Here is a 20,542-nt window from a genome sequence, read left to right as displayed (position 1 = left end):
TCCCCTATTCTATTTTCCTTCAGAGAGAAAGACATGTGAAAATAAAATCCCCAGTGATTTCTCCTACTGATTTGTTCTCAAAAGTATTATATGTCTCATCTTTGCACAAAAATCCCCTTAACCCCTGTACATATTCTTAATGGATCTGGCATAATTCCAACATGTTTGGTTTATATAAACTCTACTTGAACCAATTACAGTTTTCAGCCTGTGCCCCTCTTGGGGTAGTGGATGTTCACTGAGACTTACCCAAGCTGCTTAAGTTATTTTAAATATCTGCATAGATTTTCCCCCACATAATTAAACTTACTTTGAAAAATGAAATAGAAAAATACCCTCAAAGTCCATCCTGGTTGTGAGCATGCATACATAATAAAAAAGAAGTTTTCACTATGTTTGATAAAAATGCACTTTTAGAAATAAATTTTCAAATTGACAAGGCAAATAATACAGCTTTAAATAGAGCAAGTTTTACAAAGAACATTTGATAATAGTATCAGGCTCTTTAATTAATAATCTAATAGTAGGAAACTTTTATCACCCCTTTGATCTTTTTCGGGGAGCTGTAAACACCCAGTCCATCAAGGGGAGACTACACACAGAGCTATGTAATGAAGAGGGAGGGATGTTACAAAAGGCTAAAAATATCTTTTCCCTGGGAACTCTCCAGGAGCTGGTCCATAATGAGACTCAACTTTGGTAAATGAATAAAGCTGAGAAAAATCTCTTTAAATGCAAGTGATTGGTGTCAAAAAGAATTCTGGATTACTATAATGAAAAAGTAATTTCAGAGGGGGTAATGACTGACAAATAAGAATTGAATAGAGAGTGCTGAATCCACATTTGCAGAAGTCTAAATAAAGGTCTATTGGGAATAAGTGAACAATAATGTCACCACATCCTCACCTTGATCTAACACGTTTTTGTGTAGAATTTCCTAAGTACCGGGAATTGTGCTACACACAAGCTTATTTATCTTTTCATTCCTTTAACAATAAGTACAACAAAAAACAAAAATGCTACTTGGGCAAACAGAGAGCTGGAATCAGAAGTCACTAAATAAGATGTGAATGACCATGTAGTTTAGATTGTGTCTTGGTTTAAACCTATTGTCTTGGCATGATGTTTAATAGCACCTACTTTCATTCATCTACTTCTGGAGACTTCTGGATGGTATAAAGGAGAATCCTGGCTAAGAAAGCAACTGGTAGCTGTCTATATTTCTTGGTTTGTGGCTCTTCCTTCAACTTCAAAGCTCACTATGACTGTGTAGTATTATTCAGATCCTCTACTCTCCCTCCCTGTCAAGGATTTTTGTGATTACATTGGACCCATCCACATAATCCAAAATTATCTATTTTAAGGTCTGCTGATCAACAAACTTAATTCTCCTTTGCCATATAGCCTAACACAGCCACAGGTTCTAGAATTATGACACTAAAATCTCTGGGAAGGCCTTTACACTTGCTGCTTACTTTGTAGGTAGCAGAGCTGAAATTTAAAGGTAGACTTCTGACTCAAAGCCTACTGTAATTTGTTTTTGGTTGAGAAGCTCGGATGAATTTTTGTGAGATATAGGAAAATAGAAAAGATGTGAGAATGGCAAACAGAAACACAATAAATATATCTATCCTTGCTTTTCTTTATTCAAGACATTTAATTAGGAATAGGTAGAAAATCATGTGCCTGCATTGGAGTTGCTGATGATCTACTTGGAACATGGATATATGTAATCTATGTATAGAATCTAATCTGTGTTAGAATATTTGTCTCTACCAAGTAAATCTATAATAAATGATTATGACACTATATTGATTAAATATGTAACAACTCAGAAGTGGGGAAAAAAAGGTTTCATATGAATAACATAAATGTGGGTTCTTTTTTCTTTTTTGTTTTTATTACAACAAACATTATATCCAGAGTGGAAAATAAAGTATTTTTCAAGATCTTCCAACTGCTCTCAACCTTTAAAGATCATCTGTTATAAATAAACTCACACTAACATAGAGAAGTCTGTGTGGGCTTCTTTATTTCCATGAAATGTTTATGTAATTTTTTTTGAAACTGTGAACATCTTTGAGGTTCTGGAGACATATTTTCCAACCACCTTCCAGAAAAATTGCATCTCATTGAGGTTCCATCTCATTGCATAGAGACTGGTGCTGTGTCAATAGCACCTTTCTAACCATTAGATCGCATCTTTCTCCTGGTCCACTCTCGAGGGAAACACTGGCATCTTATTTTACATATGCATTTCAAGGTTTTATATGAGTCTCTATATGTCTGCACTTATAGACCAATATTTTCCAGTCCTGTGTTTAGTCCCATTACACATAGTGAATATCTAGTTATCATTGTATGTTTCCAGCATTGTAAATCTTCACTATTATAAAAGTTGGATTTGTAGTGAATGCAGTGAGACCCATCTTTATTTGTGACCTTAAACTGTCCCAAGTAGATGTTCTAAAAGAGGTATTCCAGGGACGGTATAAAGGTAGCATCCAGTTTAGTGTTTGGAGGGAGTATGCTTACCTGAGTAAGAGACAACTTATCTGTGTTTAAAAGGGAAACTGAGTCACATCATGTTAGAATCATAGCTCATCTATTTGCTTCATTGTACATGATTCCATAATAAACAGTGGAAAAGCAGGTGGGCATACCCACAATCCACTGTTTAACCAGATATTGAGCTGCATCATCTCAATAAGCAATTTGTAATATGTGTGTGTGTTATTTCATTTGAATATTGGTCTGAAGCAGAATTATCAGAGTTGTAAGAGGTTATTGGAATGTTTTCTAAATTGTTTCCTCCAAAGTGACTCTTCAGTCCATAATGTGCTGTGCATTGTTTCTTATTCTTTTGATTCAAACTTGACATCTGTTGCTTGGGTCACTTCATATTATAAAAAATAATGACTTTTAAGAGCCAGCTTCTTCATGTTGGCCTTCACCCAAAAAACCTTGTAGCACATTTTGTATTTCATCAGTTCATCTCTTTGGGTTAGATCACACTATCAGATTTTGTCTGACTAAATTACGTCTTTCATAAACAGATGAGATGATGAGCCAAATGAAGGGCAAGATGTTAATGGTCTGTTGTGATGCTAAAGGCCAGTATGCTTGTATGCGCTTTATAATTTGGTTTATCGTGTTCCTGCTTTACTTTTAAAGGATTTTATCTGCTCTTTACCTACCTCCCCTGTCCATTATTATAATACATTGCTTGGCTTAAATAGTCATTGGTTCGTGTATTGTCTCTTGACAGCTCATGCGTCTGGTACAGACACCCCAAGTTACAGAAGGAGAGAAACCTAGGGGTATCAGCCAAAGTTTTTCGGCCAACTGCACCTCACCTCCTCTCCATTTCAAAGGTCGCACATCCTTTCTCCTCCTGTATGGGGCTCAGACATCAGCTCTTATTACCTTCCTCCCCACACTCATGGCCTCTGGAGTGGAGCGATTGATTGGCTTGTGTTCGTGTGGTGCCTTCATGTCTCTGCCCTAGGCTAAAGTACATTTTGCTTTAAATAGATAAGGGTGACTTGAATCCCCATTTATTCACTGTGTCACGTGAGAACTGCATTTATAAGGACACCTTTCTTCTTTCCAGAAAGTCCATGACATCCCAGGAGTGTTGAGGAAAAGCTGCTGTGACATCCCTGCTTTGCCGCATGTGGGGGTGTCACCGTCTGCACAGGGGCTCTCAGTGTATTTTAATGTGTATCTTCATTTATGTTCAGAAAAACTACTAATAAGCTCATCATACCCCTACATTTGTGAATCATTTTACCTTGGAGAAGGTAATAGTGAAACATAACAATCAAAGTAAAGCAAAGCTACTAAGTAAATAACACTGTTACTTGATACTAACGAGAATTAATCAAAAATAAGAGGAGTCCATGGACAAACACTTTGCGAGCACAAAGAGGCCCATGATTCAGGAATCGGACCTAATAAGTCATTCCCTCCGAGCACATAGAACATGGACCACTTAGATTTCTGAGTTTCGCTGCCTTGGGTATTTCCCAAGTTGTTTTTGACATGCATAGAATTCCAAATATATGTTAGTTTCTTTCTTTTAAAAGGCAAGTGGTCAGTTTGATATACTTTGGTATTGCTCTCCTCTGTGTTTCTTGTCCATGAACTAAGACCTCAATGAACTGACCTGCAGTTCACAGAACAGGGACCAACTCTCAGCTTTCAGGTGCCAGAGATGGAAGGAAGGGACAGATGGCTGACACTGAGGCCAAGGCCAATCTCTTAAACAGGATGTGCCTCTTTAGATGAGGGCTCTGTAATAAGTATTAAATCCGGACCTGTTATGTGACACATGTTGAGCCTCACCCTTGGAGATTTGTCACTGGGCTGGGAGATTGACTCCTCTGTCTTTAGGGGGGCCAGTCAGTGAAGCAGACACTGTCACATGAAATTGTCACACAAATGAGCACGTGGGAAGTGTTCAACAGGGACACTTCTGCAGTCCTTGCTACCCCCCCCCCATTGTAAACCAGGGACACTTCTGCAGTCTCGAGGGTAACAAGGATCTTCCCCAGCAGTGATGATATCTGGGCTGTGCGGTGAGGGATGAATGGAGGTCACTGGGGATAGCAGGAAGGAGCCCATGCTTGGTAGGAGGGTTTCAGAGTGCCAGGCAGTCGGAGTTGGGTTAAAATTCAGCAACATTATCACATTAATTTATTTTACTGAATCTGTGCCAAGATCCTATGAAGTAGCTATGCAGGCTTTTATTAACACCACAGAAACACAGAGGCCAGGAGAAGCATGGCCTGCTCAGAGCTGGGGTCCAGTCCATGGGGGGGACTGAATATCAGGTCTCCCAAACCCAGTGCCCATTCACAGCTCTTCAGGGACCTCTGCGAGGGCTTTCAGTGACATGGCTCTCCCACCCCACAGAGCTCCCTCTCTCTTCTACTTTGATTTCTGCAACTTTTCAGTTCTTACCTAGTAAGCAGTTCTCTTCTCTCTCCTTCCTTTTTGGCATCTTTTCAGAAAGTGTTCAGACCAAAGATGCTTTATGTGTATTATGCTCAGTTGGATACTAGGAGATCAGAAAAACTGATTTTTATTGCAGCTGTAGGTTTGTGTGTGTTTTTAATCTCTCTGTGTGTATGCTATGGGTGGATGAGGTTATGTTGGTGTGTATGTGTGTTTGTGTCTGTGCATGTCTGTGTGTTAAATTTTTGTGTGTTTCTGTGTGCAGGTGTATATAACAGTGTGTGCACATTTTTATATGTCTGTTTGCCTGTCTGCAGGTACCTGTAAAAGGCTGCTGCAGACTGATCTGCAGCAAGCTCCCACTCTATCCAGTCTGTGTGCCTGGGTTGGGAGGGGGGATAAGTGAACCCCAGTGCAGCATGGTACCCTTCCTAGCAGGGGTACACTCTGCTCTCTATAAGTTACTTTAATGCATCTGGATCTGGGAAGCCATGTCCAAGCTCTGCAAGGCCCTTGGTCTTCCACTTCCAAACCCTGTGCCCCAGGACAGCACTATACAAACAGTAGCATGGATATGAATCCCCTAGAAATGGGGATAAAGTTTAGGGGCTCCCTCAGTTGTTTCTGGTTGGGGCCTGAGAGTGCGCATGTCTAACTATCTCTCAGGTGGTGCCAGTGTTGCAGAGCCTATAACCGCACTTTTTATTCCCAAGAACAAAGGCTTTAAGTAAGAATATTAGGCTTTGAACTCAAGGTGGTGAGAGGCATGGTGATTTCAGTTTCCTTTGCACAATTACCTCTTTGCTTTCTACCTAAGCTACCTGTGTGTTGTCTTACAGTAGGTCTCTACTTGGTGGCATTTCCCTTCAAGAGTAAAGAACAGGTATTAGCATCCCTCCCTTGCCTGCATTCCAGTGTGTTTTGTTTCTGGAGACCCAGACACAGCCCTTAGACTATATCTTATAATTCAAAAAAACAAACACTGCATTAGTCTTTTCAGACTAAGGATTTGTAGTTGGGGTATTTCAGCTGGAAAGGTGGGGAGGTCAGAACACCACTGAATACTTTTCCTTTGCCCCTGGGTGGTGCCCCTGAAATTTAAGGACTTATTTCATAAAGTTTGGCATTGCTGGCTATGGGTCATATTCTCAGCTTTGGAAACTCCTCGGAATAGCATGTTCCTTTATTTTGAGTGATTAGGAAGACAAGGCTGTATTTATAACTTCTTCATGCATAACTGGCTGCTTAATTGTCATCCACACTGCTAACATGGGTTTTGAAAAGTAAGTATTCCCTGTTATATATCTTTTACTCACTGTGCTGTGTCTCCCGTCGTTAGAAATAAGCATGATATACTTCCTCCACCACATCTGCCTACCCAGCAATTCACAGAAAAAATGCCTCTTCTCACTTTGTCCAAATTGTTTCATCTAAAGAATGCTATATCGGGATAAACCTCAGTATACATCATTGGAGTTGAGTGGATCCCAATCCCTTGAACTTCATCTTGTAGCAACACAACCCCTAGTATATACGAGCTGTTTCTGCTTTCCAGTTCCTTTTCTGTGGATTTTTGCATAGTTACTTCCTTCTCCTTTCTTGACATTCAAGTCTCAACTTAAATGTTCTCTCAGCAATAAGACCTCCCAGTATCTTTTAAATATATATTTTGTAATTACAAATTTTACATTATGTATTCCCTGTAAAATTGCCACCACCATTTCCCCCCATAGTCCCTTGTGCTTCTCTCCCCTGTTTTTTTTTTTTTTAAGATTTATTTATTTGTGCATACAGAACTGGGGTACAGGCCAGAGGCTCAGGGGTGGTGAGAGGCTTCACCAGAGACAGAGTGGGGAGCAGAACAGGCAGATCGACAAAGTACACTGCTGAGGGGAGCAGCAGGAGGGTCAGGAGAGGTCTTGCCACGTCATGTGGTCACCTCCGGGGCAGTCGGGAATCGAACTCAGGCGGAAGCGACTTTAGATTCTCAGTGCTGTGCTTTAACTTGCTGCACCACCAGGGAGGGCCCTCTCTCCCCTGTTTTAATCCCTTCCCCACCTCCTTCACAGAATATCTCTTATTTATGGTTGCCTGCTAGTTTTGTTGTTTTATTATTATTGTTATTTTTTCACCTATCCTTTATTTCGTTCTCCTGTATTCCTCCAATGAGTGAAATCATTCGATATTTTTCTTTTTCTTTCTCACTTCATTGAGCATGATCTTTTCTAGAATCCCAATTTTATATTGTCTAAAGTAGGTACTTCCATATCCAATATACAAATTGTCTCTTCACCACGTGGGTGCCCAACATTGTCCAAAGGAACTCTGCAATTACAAGAATGGTTTATATCTACACGGTAGCCACTAGGTACCATGTGGAGATGCCGTTGAGCCCTTGAGCCTGGCTAGTGCAGCAAAAAAAAAAAAAAAAAAAGTCTGGGTTTTAAATTTTATTTATCTTTATTAAACTGAAATTTAAATAGCCCCATGTGGCTAGTGACTGGCACATGTTGGCCAACCTGGCTGTAATAGATCAGTCCCTTACCTGTCGCCTTATGTAAGAGCATCTTTTGTGCTCACTGTTTGCTATCCAATAATCAGTGTAAGGACAGACATGTAAGTCTTCAATGAATTTTAAACTAATTTTAACTTTAAAATCAGTGATAGTCCCTCATGAGCACTTTGTTTTCTTTAAGCGCTGTTCCAAAGGTCTTGGTTTCTGATGATATTGTTGCCCATTAAAAGATCCAGGAGTCAAACTTGGGGTGCTGTTACAACATTAAATGCTCTCAAATCATCCAGTTATATCATTTTTTTGATGAGATTCAACTCAACGTTCTGCTTCCATCCTAATCAATTGTGTCTTTAGTGTCTGTCTTCATTATGTTGAGATGGATTTGGGTCCTGCTCCTCCCAGTTTCAACATATTTGGTTGGTCCTTGGGGGTTTGTGTATATGTGTGGTTTTTATTTCTTGGCATACACAGCTACCATGGATTGTGATACCAGCCAGGATTTGTCTAATGTGGAAGCTTAAAGATTCAGACCCCAGAGATTTGTTGTTTTTAGACTTTTTGTTTTTGTTTGTTTGTTTTGCTTTTTTTGGTTCAGTTAAAGCCAACTCCTTAGCTATTTTGGCTTCATTGTTATGTGACATTACCCCAAGGCTGTGTTTGGATTTCCTTTGTTTAGCAATATTCTCATAACAGTTTTAAAAAGCAGTTTCAAAAGTTCACTTGGTAAGACTTCCTTTGTGTGCAGATAGATGTTAAAATACTCTATGTCATTTCTTCCTACTTAAAGTGCCCCTGCATTCTTTTATCTGCGCCAGAAATTAAAGCATGTGTGTGTTTGTGAATTTGCTAGTGAACAGATGAAATAATGCTAAAGAAAAATGAAAAATATTCCTCTCCTCGGATACTGCAGGGTAAATGGAAATGATCAGGTCTTTTCCACTCCCCCCATTAGCATAAATTATCGACACCTGTGGTCTTGCACGCTCGCCTGATCGTACTGGTGCACCTGTGCAAGACACTGAGCATATTAGAGCAGCTGCAGAGGCTGGAGCACGGGAGCGGAGGACCGTGAGCTATGACTTCACGGGTCAAGTCAAGGTTCAGCCTCTATTTGTGTCCATTCCCTCCTGGCAAGTGACCCCAAGTGACTGACTGTGGGGCAGAGTGCGGGGGATACTGTCAAAGGAAGAGCTACAGGGATTCCCCCGGGGCCCACGTTCCTGTCTCCCTGCTGGCGTGTTTCCCCTAACCTGCGGGGACAAAGCCAAGTGCTCCAAGGATCTCTCTCAAGCTGCCTGAACAGACGATGAACCTACCCGGCCTGGGCTGGTGGCAGAACAGGTACCCAGTAATATCTGGCTTCATTTTTGCTTACTGCCTTCAAATATTGCCCATATGTATATATTACACACATTTGATGCACAAACTATTTTGTGTATATTGCAAGTAATTGAGCACAGTTAAGAACAGTTATAGCTAACGCTGTGTTCTTGCATGTCACGACTCAAATGTTTGTCCAACCAGCACTTTCACTGGACATGTAGTCAAAGAGATGCTATTTCATTAGTAGAAAATGCTGCGTGAACATTTCCACATTCAATCTCAGGCCAAAACAGGGGTGGCAGCCTAATGGAACAAGCAATACAACTCCTTTGTGGCTTTTGTAGAAACTTGCCATCTACTTTACAGAAGGACACTGATTAAAATACCCGCAGGCAGGTAGGATGGTGCTGATTTGTAAACCATCTTTCATTTGCCTAATTTGTGTTAGCTTAACACTAGCGTGGATGACCATAATTGCAGCCACTGTCTTGAGATCCGTTGTGTGACAGGCATTCTATGAAGTATGTAGAAATACGGGTTCTGATGGTTGAACTCTAACTCAAGCCAAGGCTCTGCCTCTTGACCTCCATTTGCAGCCATTCCCTCCTGGCAAGGGGCTCCCGGGGTGGCTATGAGAGTCAGTACATGTCTAGCACAATAGTGAGCTGGGGCCAGCACTGGGTGGTTACTATTCCTAACATGGGTCTCTTATTAACCCCACTTCACAGATGAGAAATCTGAGATTAAGCATATCACTTCCAGTCGCATAACTAGTGAGAAGTAGTGCTGGAATTCCAAACACAGAAATCTTTTCTGACCGGGACACTTGGCCTACCTTCCCTGTAGGGACCACCTCACATCTAAGGAGAAATGTCCCTGTTGGCACTCAGTTCAGTCAAGGCTGAATAGGCACAGGAAGTGAAAGGTCAGAGCAACAGCCCGTATCGGGGCTTATGGGAGCTAAGGGATCCCAAGTTTCTTCTACGCAGGAGCTGGAGCAGGAGCCTCCAGGTGAGCTAGAGAGGGAGCTTCGTTGTGGGGAGAGCCGCACTAGAAAGTGAGTGCAGGTGACTAGGAGGGGAAGCCGCCCAGGCTGAGGCTGCTGATGGCTGCACCTGCTTTGTTGGTGGGGGCTGGGCTCCCAGAGGAGATCCTGCATGAGTTTTGGCCAGTTTTGTTTAGCAAATGGGACAGGACAGGACTTTACAGATCGAAATCGTGAGATTCAGTCAAATTTGTTTATCAAAATCACCTCACCCATAGCCTACTGTTAGTTAGATAAGATAGAAGTTTTACAACTAGTGGCATCTGGCATAAACTAATAGGCTTTCAATCACTTTGTTCTAAAATGTGCATGGCTGTTTTTCAGAAATACTGGATGGAAGAAGTAAGGGCTGAAGCCATTGTGCTAAAGTTCACCTGGAAATGTCATGTTTCCAAGACAAACAATAAAACTGGGGTTTAATGCTGCAATTTTCATCTTTGAAATCTGATGGTGTTCCTGTATGGAAGTGCTTTGTGGAATTGTGAAACACCCCCTAGATTATAAAGAATCCTAAGGTTCTCATTCAGAACCCCTGCCAATGCCCTCCTTGCCTCAAGAAGACTCTATAAATTCTTACTGACCTGAATTTCTCCTAAGCATTACCATAAACACTTTCAGTTATTTCTTAATGGACTCTGTTCATAACTGCTTAGTCAATTATTTTTATTAGTACAACATCCCTTTTAAGCATAATGATGTTGGAAAAACAGGAACAATGACAATGTAAGCACATTTTCTCAGCTCTGGCTGATTGTGTTTTCCCCCTTTTTTTTTAGGGGGGGAGCTATCTTTTCAGACTTGATGAATTAATTGTTAATTTCCCAAGGGGGGACCTAGCATGAACTGATCTTTGTCTTTTATTCTGTAATGTTTAGTTTCTATTCTAGTCCCAGTAACTACCCATTGAGACAGAAGTTTGAATATTGCCAAGGGCTCGTAAAATTGCTGATATAACCTACTTTTCTCTATAGAACCTGATTTCCATTTTCATAATGAATTAATGCCTTCTTTCTCCTCCAATCTCTGTTCCAATAGCTATTTGTGGAGACTACTGATGGCAATGGCAGAACTCTTGAGGGGCCAGTCCCTCTGGAAGTCATTGTGATTGATCAGAATGACAACAGACCGATCTTTCGCGAAGGCCCCTACATCGGCCATGTCATGGAAGGATCACCCACAGGTAAGTTAAACTCGTCCGCCAATAGCATGATGGCTCAGGAAATGGCGACCAACCTTCTTTTGGGATTCCAGAGGCTTGTCTCATTGCCACTCTACCTTGTTGAAATGTATCAATATTCTCATGTTATTTCCCTGTGTAAAAGCAAGAGCTGCAAAGTTGCACCCCAGAGCATGAGTGGGGTCTTGCAAACATTGAAAATACCTTCCTGTCACTGAAGGGTGATCCTTGAAGGGATGACCCTCATTTCAATCTCTGGTGCATGTGTGATGTTGGACAAAAGCAAATCTCTAGCTCACCTCGTGACGACCCAGGGATGACCTTGGTGTAACAGGGCTTTGAAGTAAATTAAGGACCTCTTTACATGCTTCTCAGTTTTTTATTTTCATGATGGTATTTTATTAAGAATCATTTTGGGTGGAAATGGGTAGAATATTTTACCTTTCTCAATTAGCTTGGAGAAATCTTTTTGTCTTCAGTCAAAAAGCCAAAGGCAAGACATTGTATTTCTCTCTGGAAAAACACGTGCCTATTATAATGGAAATCACTTAAGGCCACCAGGGAACTCCTGTTATCTTGTCCCCACTTTTAACCTTTCTGTCAGTGAAGAAAGGTTAACATTCAGAGCTCCATTTTGTGGCCCAGTAGATACTAATTACGGCATTCTGTCCCAGCAGAAGTCACTCCTGAGTATAATGTTTGAGAAAGTAAAGAACAAAGTAGAAAAATCCCAATTATAATGCTGGACTTTGAGTTTAAAATACATCTGGGGGGAAAGCGCCATCTAAATGGCATTGCTGTCGCTGTGTGTAGATTATGCCAAAACAAATAAGTAAGAGTCACTCAAAAGGCCAGACAGGAGTTGGAAGCCTGAGAACTGCTTTAACTGGTGTTTCCCCCTTTGGTGAATTGATGGGATATATCAATAACACAGGATACAGGAGGCTCTAGAAGTGTTGTCATGGTAACCTGCCTACCCAGTGAATAAATGTATGCAAGGTGCCAAAAGTCTCTGTTCATCTTCAAGGAGCTGGCTCTCTGTGTATGTCATTAGAGGGTTGGGAGCCACCCTCTCCTGTAGGGGTCTGGGTGTGTTCTTTAAAAATCTAGAGGCTCCTGGATGCTGGATCAGGAGGGAAGCTTTGTTCCCAGAAGTGGCTGGAAGGTGAGGAGTGGTTGGAGCGGGAGGAGTGATGCAGCCCAAGGCCATGAGAGTGGGTAGGGGAGGGTGGATACTCAGATCATTTCTGGTAAAACTTCCCCAGGGCTCTGCCCAGGAGGCTGCTTTTGAAAAAAGGCCTTCTTCTGAGAGAGGCTGTGGAATTAGGGGTTGCAATTTACAGAACTCTTCTGAAACAAGCTGATGTGTAGAACAAGTTCGGAGAAGCACAGTGGAAAGATTTTACAGAGGCTAGAGTTTGAGCAGAACAATGATTCCCCGTTTCCGTCTGTGGAACCAGGCCCTGTGTGTGTGTGACTAGAATTCCAGATGTGCTGGAAAAGTGTTCTAAATGTAAATGACGATGGTTACATTTGAGGCGACTGTGAGTTTGTGCGTGTCTTTGTATATTATGTGTGTATATGATTAGACGATGTCCAATTTTCCTCCCACCGTGTCCTTCCCTAAAGTTTCAAAAAGAATTTCAAATTTTATTGCTTTATATACATGTCATATCCTCAAAGAAAAATGGAATCCTTTATACACATTGAATTTCTTAAAGCTTAAAGCAATTCAGTTAGGGTGGACGCATCTCCAGGAAAACATAAGCCACCTCAAAATTCTATTTACGACTGGTATTATCCTATAAAAATGCACAAAGACTCTGGCAGCTGTAGGGAGCAGCTCCCTCCAGTTATGCAGATTTCAGCCTGAATCACTGTTTCTGTTTCAGCACCTCTGGTGCTAATGCAGGAATTGGAGTCTGTCAAATTTGGGGTCATTCTTGAGTGAAAGTGTTGGGGGAAACTTTCAGAGGAAAAGTCACCTATGTTCCTTGGCACATGCAAAAGAACTCAGGCAGTATGATACAGAAGCATCCATGAGGACAGGGGCATCTGGGAAAGAAGGGGGATCCCTTTTCACAGCCCCCTCTCCAGCCTACCCATTTTCTCAGTGGCAGCAGCAACCTTGATGCCTGTAACAACAAGCTCCTCCAACTTCCCTAGTGCCTTGTTCTTCCACAGTGCATGGGACCGTGTCCTAGACTTTGTACCAGATCCACCCCACAAAGGCAGCTGCTGACTCTGGAATGAGTGAGGTCACTTTCCCCCGCTCACACAAATGGTGGGTGAGGGACTCTGTTTAGGACCAGCCTGTGTTATCTCCCTTCGTGTCATATGCTCTTGTGCCCCTTCCACAAGCGACTCGTACAGCATTTATTTGAGCACTTAGTGTGTACTGAGGTCTGTGGCGGCAGGATAACAACTTCTCCACTCTACCCACTCCTAGCCTGAGGGTCAGGCGCCATGCTCCCCTTGTTCCAGGTGAGACGATGGCACCTGGGAGAGGCCCAGGAGCCTGCCCAAAGGTTCCACCCACTGCATGAGCAGGGTTCCAAGCCTGTCTGACTTCAAGGCACAGCCTCTCCTGGCACCATGTAAGAGAAAGCCAGCTCTGTCTCCTTCCTGTGGACTCCCTGCAGGCCTAATTGAGGTGGATTTTCTACATTTCTCTCAGATGGACTGACTTTGCCCTTAACAGAAAATAATCAGTTTTTCCAACCAAATAACCAGTTATTGAATCACTTTTAATGCAATATGAGCCTTTGCTAGGGCTGTAGGGTTAAGCAGTGTCAACCCTGTGTCCTCACCATCTCAAAGTTCTTAATAAGTATTCATAATTATTAAGAAACACCACGGTACCTGTGTTTTCACTTTGCACTGAGTCCCACATGATGTAGCTGGTCCCGCACTAAAGCCTGGGGACTCAAGCTAGGCTGGATGCTCTACTAGCTCCTTAGGAAAGTGAGACCTCAGGTAGGTTAGTAAAGCTTCTAGAAATCTCAATTGCCTGGTCTGCACATGAGATGGGGCTGTAAGGGTATCTGTCCTAGAGGACCATTTGCAAGGATCAAATGAGACAATGAGCTTCACTCAGCACTTAGAATATAATAAATGTTCAAGAAATGCCAATGTGCTGTTAATGCTATAATCATTCTTATTATTCTGGTGTGTGCCCTATAGGGAGGGTAAAGCAAAGAGACATGCAGTCGCTGTGAAGGAACATCCATCTCCCACCATACCCCGCATCATTTCTGTGTTCCCGTATACCTGGATGCCATCAGCTCAATCCATCACAGAGGAAGGTCACCCATATTTATCTCTGTGCAGACAGGAGGCCATTCCTATCTGCTCAGCACTGAACTCCAGGGTATTGTTTTGGGGGATCGTTACTGGATGAAGCCAGATCAACAGAAAATAATGGTCTTTGAACTTTGTAGATTATGAGCTGTTCCTTTTGTGGCATCTCAGGCGTTGATTTATGGGACCCAAGGCCAGGCTCTGACTGCTCCACGGGGCCAGCAGAGCTCTGTGTGAGTCTGGTGTTTTCTGAATGCCTAAGACATACCAAGAGGAGGAAGCAGGGGGCTGAAGGACACACATGACAAGCCCCACAGAGCCTCGCTGACACCAGCTTCTAAGGGTCTTGCCAGCTCTAATCCTCTGCTCATCTTTGGGAAGGGCTGACCATGAGCCATGGTGGGCAGGACTTGCAAGAGCAGGTCCCGGGATATGGCATGCCTGGGAGGTCCAGGGTCCCAGGGAGGAGTGCTACAAGAAGGAAAGCCAGCAATTTGAGACACTGCACCAAGCCAGCAACCAGAGTGAGCAGAGGTGAGTTCCAGTGCTGGTGGAGGTTCCCTAGGAAACAACATAAAAGACACACATTAGCTATTTCCCAGTGCAGAGGCCTCAGGCATGGGCTCCCCATCCCTTACCACACCCCCACCTCTAGCAGACTGTCCTAGGAGACTTTTATTCTGGCCAGGCCTGGGTTCTAGAAAAGTCTTGCAGTAAGACTTAGGCGCTATGTTCATCTCCTATGCTTGGGCCACCCTGAATGTCAGCAGAGCAGAAGAGAATGGCCCTCACCACCTGCAAAGGTGGGGCTTTGTGAGATAGCAGGGGAGGAGGAAACCCCACCTCCTCCCCCACTATGTGTGTGACATCATGCCTCCTCTTTAGATAGTGACATTGACCTTGCTGTTTAGATGCAGGCAGGATTTAGAGCTGGTTCTTGTTCACAAGCAATGCCCCTCATTGAATGTGTGTTGACACTTCCTCAGCCTGAGGAAGAAGCAGAGGGAATAGCAGCTAAATCCCCTTCTACCACCTTCTGGAAGCCCAAGGACCCTGCCTTCTTGGCTTCCTCTCACTCCATTTTTTTCTCATCCAATATTGTTAGGCATCTGCTTTGTACCTGCACAGTTCAACACTCAAAGGTAGAGCTATAAGCCTGCAGGCACTGCCCATTCCCTCCTGATAAGCAGCTGAGCAGCAACAGAAACACACTTCAGAAGGGAGATGTGGCAAGTCCCCAAGGAAGCCACATCCCTGCCCCTAGGAGGAGGGGCAGAAGTAACATCCCAGAAGAGGTAATGTGAGGTCAGAGGTTTTGTCTTTTATTTTTCTTCCGAGAACCACCCAAGTTTCTGGTCTGCAAGACATGGTTACTTTAATTTTTAAAGAATTCCTGTCATGTCAGACCTTTGGAACAACAGCCAGTAGGTAGCTTTGGGGCAGATGACCTAGGGCTCTCAGTTTTGCTTGACAGCCACTGTTTTCCAAAACAGCTTAGGCTCAATCAAGATTTTTCTTTTATTTATCTGATACTTGACATTTGAGACCTCACTCAAAGAAATTCCTCTGCTTGGTGTGACCTATCATACATTCCCTTTCTGGGTCACTTGTCCATTTGTTGTAACAGCAATGTGACTTTCAGTCCACCAACTGCCTGGCTTTCCTGTGCTGGTATTTTGGACATTCACATTGAAGTTTTTTCCATTTACAGCCATCCCAACCAACCCCATGGGCTTCTGGAACACGAGCATCTGGCTACTTTGCTCTTCTTTAATAAACACACTTCTTAAAGAGTAAAAAGAAAAGCTATTCAGTTTTTCTTTTGTGGGTGAAAAAGTGTGATTGCCCCATATCACCATCTCGGGGAGCGTGGTTCTAGGGCTTTCTGTGGAGCCTGGCCCAGGGCACTTGGTATGCTCACACAAATTTATAGAAGCAGAGAACTACCCTCTTTCCTGTAACTCTCTCTCTTTTTTTTTTTTTTTTTTTTGTACTAAGGACAGTCTTTTAAATCAATAAATATCAAGTGACATCATTGTTCTCAATAGTTTGCATCTGGCTCTACCCTTGTCTCGTTAGCCAGGCCTGCTGGTATAAGTTGTGCTCATTTTCCCACACTCATAATCAGTTCCACAGGGGAGAAAATATCTGCCCCCCCCCCCCGCCTTGGTAAACAGTTTCTTTAAAATAAAGAAACACACAGTGGGATTGCTGGGATAGAGGCCAGGTACATTTAGACTCACGGTGGGGTGAGGCTTCTCATCACAAGGTTTCATTTGTATCTTGCTGTAACTCACACAAGAGGACACTGCAGTGTTCTTTCTTTTTACATGTGAACCTGTTACAGGGTAGCTCAGAGTGGATGGACGTGGGCTGCCTGTCTGTGGGGCCTCACCCGCACATTCAAAATGTAATTTTCTGCAGGCACACATAAAAAGGGTAATGGGTTTATTATTAAAAAAAAAGGGGGGGGGAAGGGAAAGGAAACAACCCAGGGAAAGAGAGAGGGATACAAAGTAGCTGGAATACTTTACCAGCAGAGGCTAACTTGGAGCTCTAGTCTCAAACTAAAGCTGCCAGCCCCAGTCACACAATCTGAGAGCAGTTGCTCCACAGAGAGAACTGTTACCTCTCCAGAGCGACAGTTGGAAAACTGCTCACTATTTCTTCCCCAAAGTCCCAGGATTCCTGCTTAGCTCCGCCCTTGGGTCCTCACAGTTTTCTTCTTGGTGCTGCTGGGAGTTGTAGTTTTCCAATCACTGGAGTAGTTGGTGGAATCCAGAAAGTTGGAGTAGGGGATAGAGTCAACAAGACTCTGCAGAGTTATTTTAGGACTTCCTTCCCCTTAACAAGCCCACTGGTGGGGCATTCTTACTTGTTCTTCTGAAATATGTCCAGTATCTCCAAGTTTGTGTCCGGTATCTCCAATATGTCCAGTATCTCCAAGACTCTGGCTGCAACTGTAGATTACGACCTTCCTTGTTCTAGAATCCTCTTAAATTCAGTATTTCAGGACAGGGTCTGATATTGAGAACCTTAGTCTCTCTTCTCTTCTGGAGCCATCTGAGGAGTCTTCACTAGGATGCTGCCAAGGACTAGGCGTTATTAACTTGCTTCAGTGTCATTCAAATTGGATTAGGTGGTGCTTGAATTATGTAACAAGTTGCTCCAGTGCAGTGGACCATAAGACAAAAATTATGAAAGAGTTGTGTAATTTGATCAGAGATATCTCTCTAAAGAAAAAAATTCAGAAATAAAGCATATCAGAAGTATTGAACTTTGCTAGCTACTCAAGAAACTCAATCCTCTTTAGGTTGCTCCTAACTCTGTCTGGGGTCCCCCAGCGATGTCTTATAAGGGCTCCAAAGCAAGCCAATTTATCCCTCCTTCATGCCCCAGTACTCCCTGATGGCCACTCTTCATATATTTCAGTCATTCACTGCCCGGCCCACTGAGGGTTTTGAAAGATACCATAGGGCTTGAGAAGATGGGGAGAATGCTGGACACCTTAGTTCTGTGGAAAAGATGCCCAACCAATAAAAATACATGTATCATCTTTTCTGTGAGTGACTCTGAAAACAGTTCTCATTTTCATTCATAGCCCTCTCTCCACCTGGGTTCATATGTGGTTGGATACGAATTCAAGAGACAGATATCATTCTCTACTTGACACTCGCTCTACTCATGAAGTCCTTGCTTCTGGCCAGCCTTTTGTGTCAGTCTCCCCTCTGCCAATCATTTACCCTCATCCTCCTCATGTTATACCTTCACATTCTAGGCACTGCGTCTAGTCTAGTGGACTCAGAGATAGGTTCCCTGACCTCATGGAGATTACTTGCTCATAAAACATGTGGAAGCTGTTACCCACTAATTTGTTGAGCCCAGTTTAAGAATCAAGATGATAGCTTTCCCCACATCACCCTACATTTGGGAGAGGGAGGGATTTATGACATCAGATATTGAAAAGTAAAATAGACAAAAGTAATTAGCTGAGTTAAAATTGAATAATAGTGAAAGGAGAGTAGAGAAACATTGGTCGCTTTAGAAACTCAGTGACCATTCTACAATAAATAATTTGGCAGAAATTTCCAGTCAAATAGAGCAACTGCAAAACAAAGATGAAAGTCCTTGAGTTGTTACAACAAAGAGCACAGGTTTGCTAATGGCATCCACTCTGATACCTAGGGATCCTCTCTGAATAATCCAGTTATTTTTAGGTCAGCAGCTGAGCAGAACAGACTGCAAATCTGTAATGGTATGAAGCAGCCATAGTGTCAAGGAAACACTACTTCAACTCAGTTCCTGGGTTGAAATATTTCATTCAACAAATATTTATAAGCAGACTTATTCAACTAGTATTTATAAAGAAACTTCTGTGGCTAGACAATATTCTAAGTACTTGAGAGGACTCTACACTTAAAGCATTTTCATTTTAATGAGAGCAGAAAGATAATTAACAATGAAATGGATAAACAAGAGCATTTAGGTCCTTTGGATAAAGAGGTGATAAGAGAATGACAATGAGGTCAAGGAGAGCTTCTCTAAGGTGGCATTTAAACTGAGATCCAAGAGAATGAAGGAAACTGCCATGTAAAGGTATTAAGTAGAAGGATCAAAATATGCAAAAGGTATGGAAGGACAGAGAAGAGGCCAGCAAGGTAGAGAATCCCAGCAAGAATAGTTCCAGGTAGGTTCAAGGAGACAGGCAAAGACAAGGTCCTTCTCAACAGATGTCAGCAGACTATGGGCCATGAGTTAAACCAGCCCCTGTGCCTATTTCTCTTTGGTTACTATTTTTATTGGAATGGCCATGCCCATCCATGTCAGCATTGACTATGATGTTTTCATGTGATGCTGGTAGAAATGGGACACAGTCTTAATGTCCCATGAAGCAAAACTATATTCACCCTCAAGTAAATAAATATGCATGTATGCCACATGCACATACATGTGCATATATGTATATAATATGTTTATAAAAGCCTGCTCCATTATAGTCTTTAGAAAAAGTTTGCAGATTCCAGTTTTAGAGCTCCATTAGTTTTGATTACATTTTAAATTTAATAGAAGCCCTGGGGTGTTTTAAAGAGGAAGGTGTAAAATCTGATTTTGCAGGTAAAAGATGGTCTGTGTTCCTCAGTGGAGAGCAGTGGAGAGCTGAGTGGGCTGTGTTAGTGTTTTAAGGGGGAGCCTGGCCTGCACTGGGGGGTAGTGGTGGAGGTGGAGAGAAGAGATCACGTAAGATTGTCTTGATGAGCCATGATGAATGGAGGAATACTAAATATTGACTCATTTCATGACATGGGATTATTGTAACTGATGCCTTATGTATGGTATTATGGTAATACTATAAACCTTAATAGGTGTATAAATTGTCCTCAAGTATGAGCTGGGTTTTACCTTCAGTTTTCTTTCTAAGACATAAACTCAAGGGAACTGGACAGTATTCTCTTTGCCTTGAATTTTAGCATTTAGCAGCGAGTTCCAGGCACACGATGACAACTCGATAAATCCCATTCAATGAACAAATGGCCCCAAATGGCAGAAAGTGGGAATCACCATAAATTTCCTTTTCTGTTTGATTTTAGAATAAATGTCACTATTGGCAATATATTCATTCCCTCAACAAATTTCTCACAAGTGCTTGTTGTGTGCCAGGCACACTGCTGCTTATTGTGGGGGGGGGGTACATAAATCGGTCATAGGTCCCGACCCACAGCTTTTGCAGACTAGTGAGGACGGAAGACTCTAAATACAGCCTGGGCAGCTTGTCACTGCTGCAGAGGGAGAGGAAGATGCCCATCAGGAGTATCTCACCTAAACTGAGGGAGGAAGATGGTCCCTCCCTGGGTATTGAAGCAGAGATAAGGTATCACTGTGATCTCTCCACATCTGGATACTGATCATGCTACTATACCTATCTTTTAATGAAATCCTTAAAATTATTTTATAATTGAAGAAACAGAAGCTCAGGAGGACAGGTTGCTTCCCAGGGTCACACAGCTGGTCAGTGGTAAAGCTGTGATTCATACACAGACTGAGTCCTGAGCCCTTTCATTTTCCCCAACATGTACAACACACTCTGTTCTGTAACCAGTTTACCCATGAAAATGAGAACATGAGTCCAGATCTTCCATGCTGGGTATACAGAGCATGCCCTTATCTGTGTGTGGGATACAGCAGTTGTGTGTGTGTGTGTGTGTGTGTGTGTGTGTGTGTGTGT

General features: G+C 42.5%; 1 protein-coding gene across 1 annotated transcript in view; it reads left to right on the top strand.

Annotated features, from left to right (window-relative positions):
• CDH13 (cadherin 13) overlaps positions 1-20,542 on the top strand; it is a 921,815-nt gene that overhangs the window by 613,973 nt on the left and 287,300 nt on the right. Inside the window, exon 6 of the mRNA XM_012730735.1 lies at positions 10,878-11,022. Within this exon, the coding sequence (XP_012586189.1) occupies positions 10,878-11,022 (145 nt within the window). The remainder of the gene's footprint in view (positions 1-10,877; positions 11,023-20,542) is intronic.

Source organism: Condylura cristata, unplaced genomic scaffold, assembly GCF_000260355.1.
Source record: "Condylura cristata isolate star-nosed mole 26May11 unplaced genomic scaffold, ConCri1.0 scaffold00028, whole genome shotgun sequence".
NCBI classification, from domain to species: Eukaryota; Metazoa; Chordata; class Mammalia; order Eulipotyphla; family Talpidae; genus Condylura; species Condylura cristata.
This window is presented reverse-complemented; position numbering and strand designations above follow the sequence as displayed.